At 42.6% G+C, this 1,182-nt stretch overlaps 1 protein-coding gene across 1 annotated transcript in view; it reads left to right on the top strand.

Moving 5' to 3' along the window:
• Positions 1 to 410: 410 nt before the first annotated feature.
• LOC116699131 (choline transporter-like protein 5-A) overlaps positions 411 to 1,182 on the top strand; it is a 36,626-nt gene continuing 35,854 nt past the window's right edge. The window contains exon 1 of the mRNA XM_032531544.1: positions 411 to 683. Within this exon, the coding sequence (XP_032387435.1) occupies positions 596 to 683 (88 nt within the window). The 5' untranslated portion in view covers positions 411 to 595. The remainder of the gene's footprint in view (positions 684 to 1,182) is intronic.

The following is a 1,182-nucleotide window of genomic DNA, read 5'->3' as shown; positions in this document are numbered from 1 at the left end:
TGAATATCAAAGCATATTTTTTAAATATCTCATATCCCCTCTTGACCATGAAAAGGAAAAAAAACTTTTTTTTAATTTAGTATTTTAAATCTAAAATCAATAAACAACCATTTGTTTTTGTTTTTTTTGATAGCCTACCTGTTTATGAAAAGAAAATCGAATGATGTCAGACTCCTTGAAAAAAACTGTTTGCTAAATGAATGAATGGCTGGATAATTCAGGGTTTCTAGACTTAATTTTCTTACTTAAACGGAGCCCGCAATATCGGCCTACTGAGACCTGTGATGAATGCTCAGCAGTCTGAGACCATCCAGATACAGCAGTGTGAACCACAAAAGTAGGGATTACAATGTGTTAGTTTAAGTAGGCTAGAAGTCCTCGGTGCAGGCTGACCAGCAGCATCGGCGTTTCAAACACACGTTGGCGTGACGTCTCTACAGAGAGAGCGCGAGCGTGTCGGAGCCTGCAGGTGGTCTATGTGGGAGAAGGGAGGGAGCAGAGGAGCTGCGGAGCACCGAATGAACAAGCGTTACCTTCACAAACAGCGAGTGGCTTCTTTATTCCTCTCTTTCTTTGTCCACCGCCAGCACGCGCCATGGCGCCCCGCCGGTACAGCCCGAGCAGCTCCGCCGCCGTGCAGAGCGACACCGCCGCTGGAGCAGCACCCCCGGCTCGCCACTACGGTGAGTCCCGGAGCAGACTGGACCGTGTCCGTTACTGTCTAAAACAACAGTTAGAATATCATTATTGGATGTCAGTGTTATGACTATAAGGCATAGATAGGCATGCAATAATATGGCATCATAATTAATCATTTAAGTAAGCTGACATGTATTCAATTTTACATCAGCGTAATATTATTAGCCTAACTAGTTACAACGCAAACAGAAACTACGAAACTTATGGTGACGTCAGGGGGACAGATGTCACATGCTCTCCAAAGCACTTTGACTCAAAGGCGTAGATTTTTTGTTCCCCAATGGGGGAGGGGTTACATTATAATATATAGTAACATTTTATGGTGCAAATATATGTAAAATATATAATTCTTCTCCTGTTTTCCTCAAAACTTTCTGCATATTCAAAATGTCACACATGTTTTAGGATGTTTTATTAGGAATCGTGTACATCTCAACAACCAACAAATCTACTTCTTCTAAATATTGAGGGGAGGGGGGGGGG

Source organism: Etheostoma spectabile, chromosome 12 (genome assembly GCF_008692095.1).
Source record: "Etheostoma spectabile isolate EspeVRDwgs_2016 chromosome 12, UIUC_Espe_1.0, whole genome shotgun sequence".
Classification (NCBI taxonomy): Eukaryota; Metazoa; Chordata; class Actinopteri; order Perciformes; family Percidae; genus Etheostoma; species Etheostoma spectabile.
The sequence above is the reverse complement of the archived record's forward strand: the minus strand, read 5'-3'. Positions and strand labels throughout refer to the sequence as shown.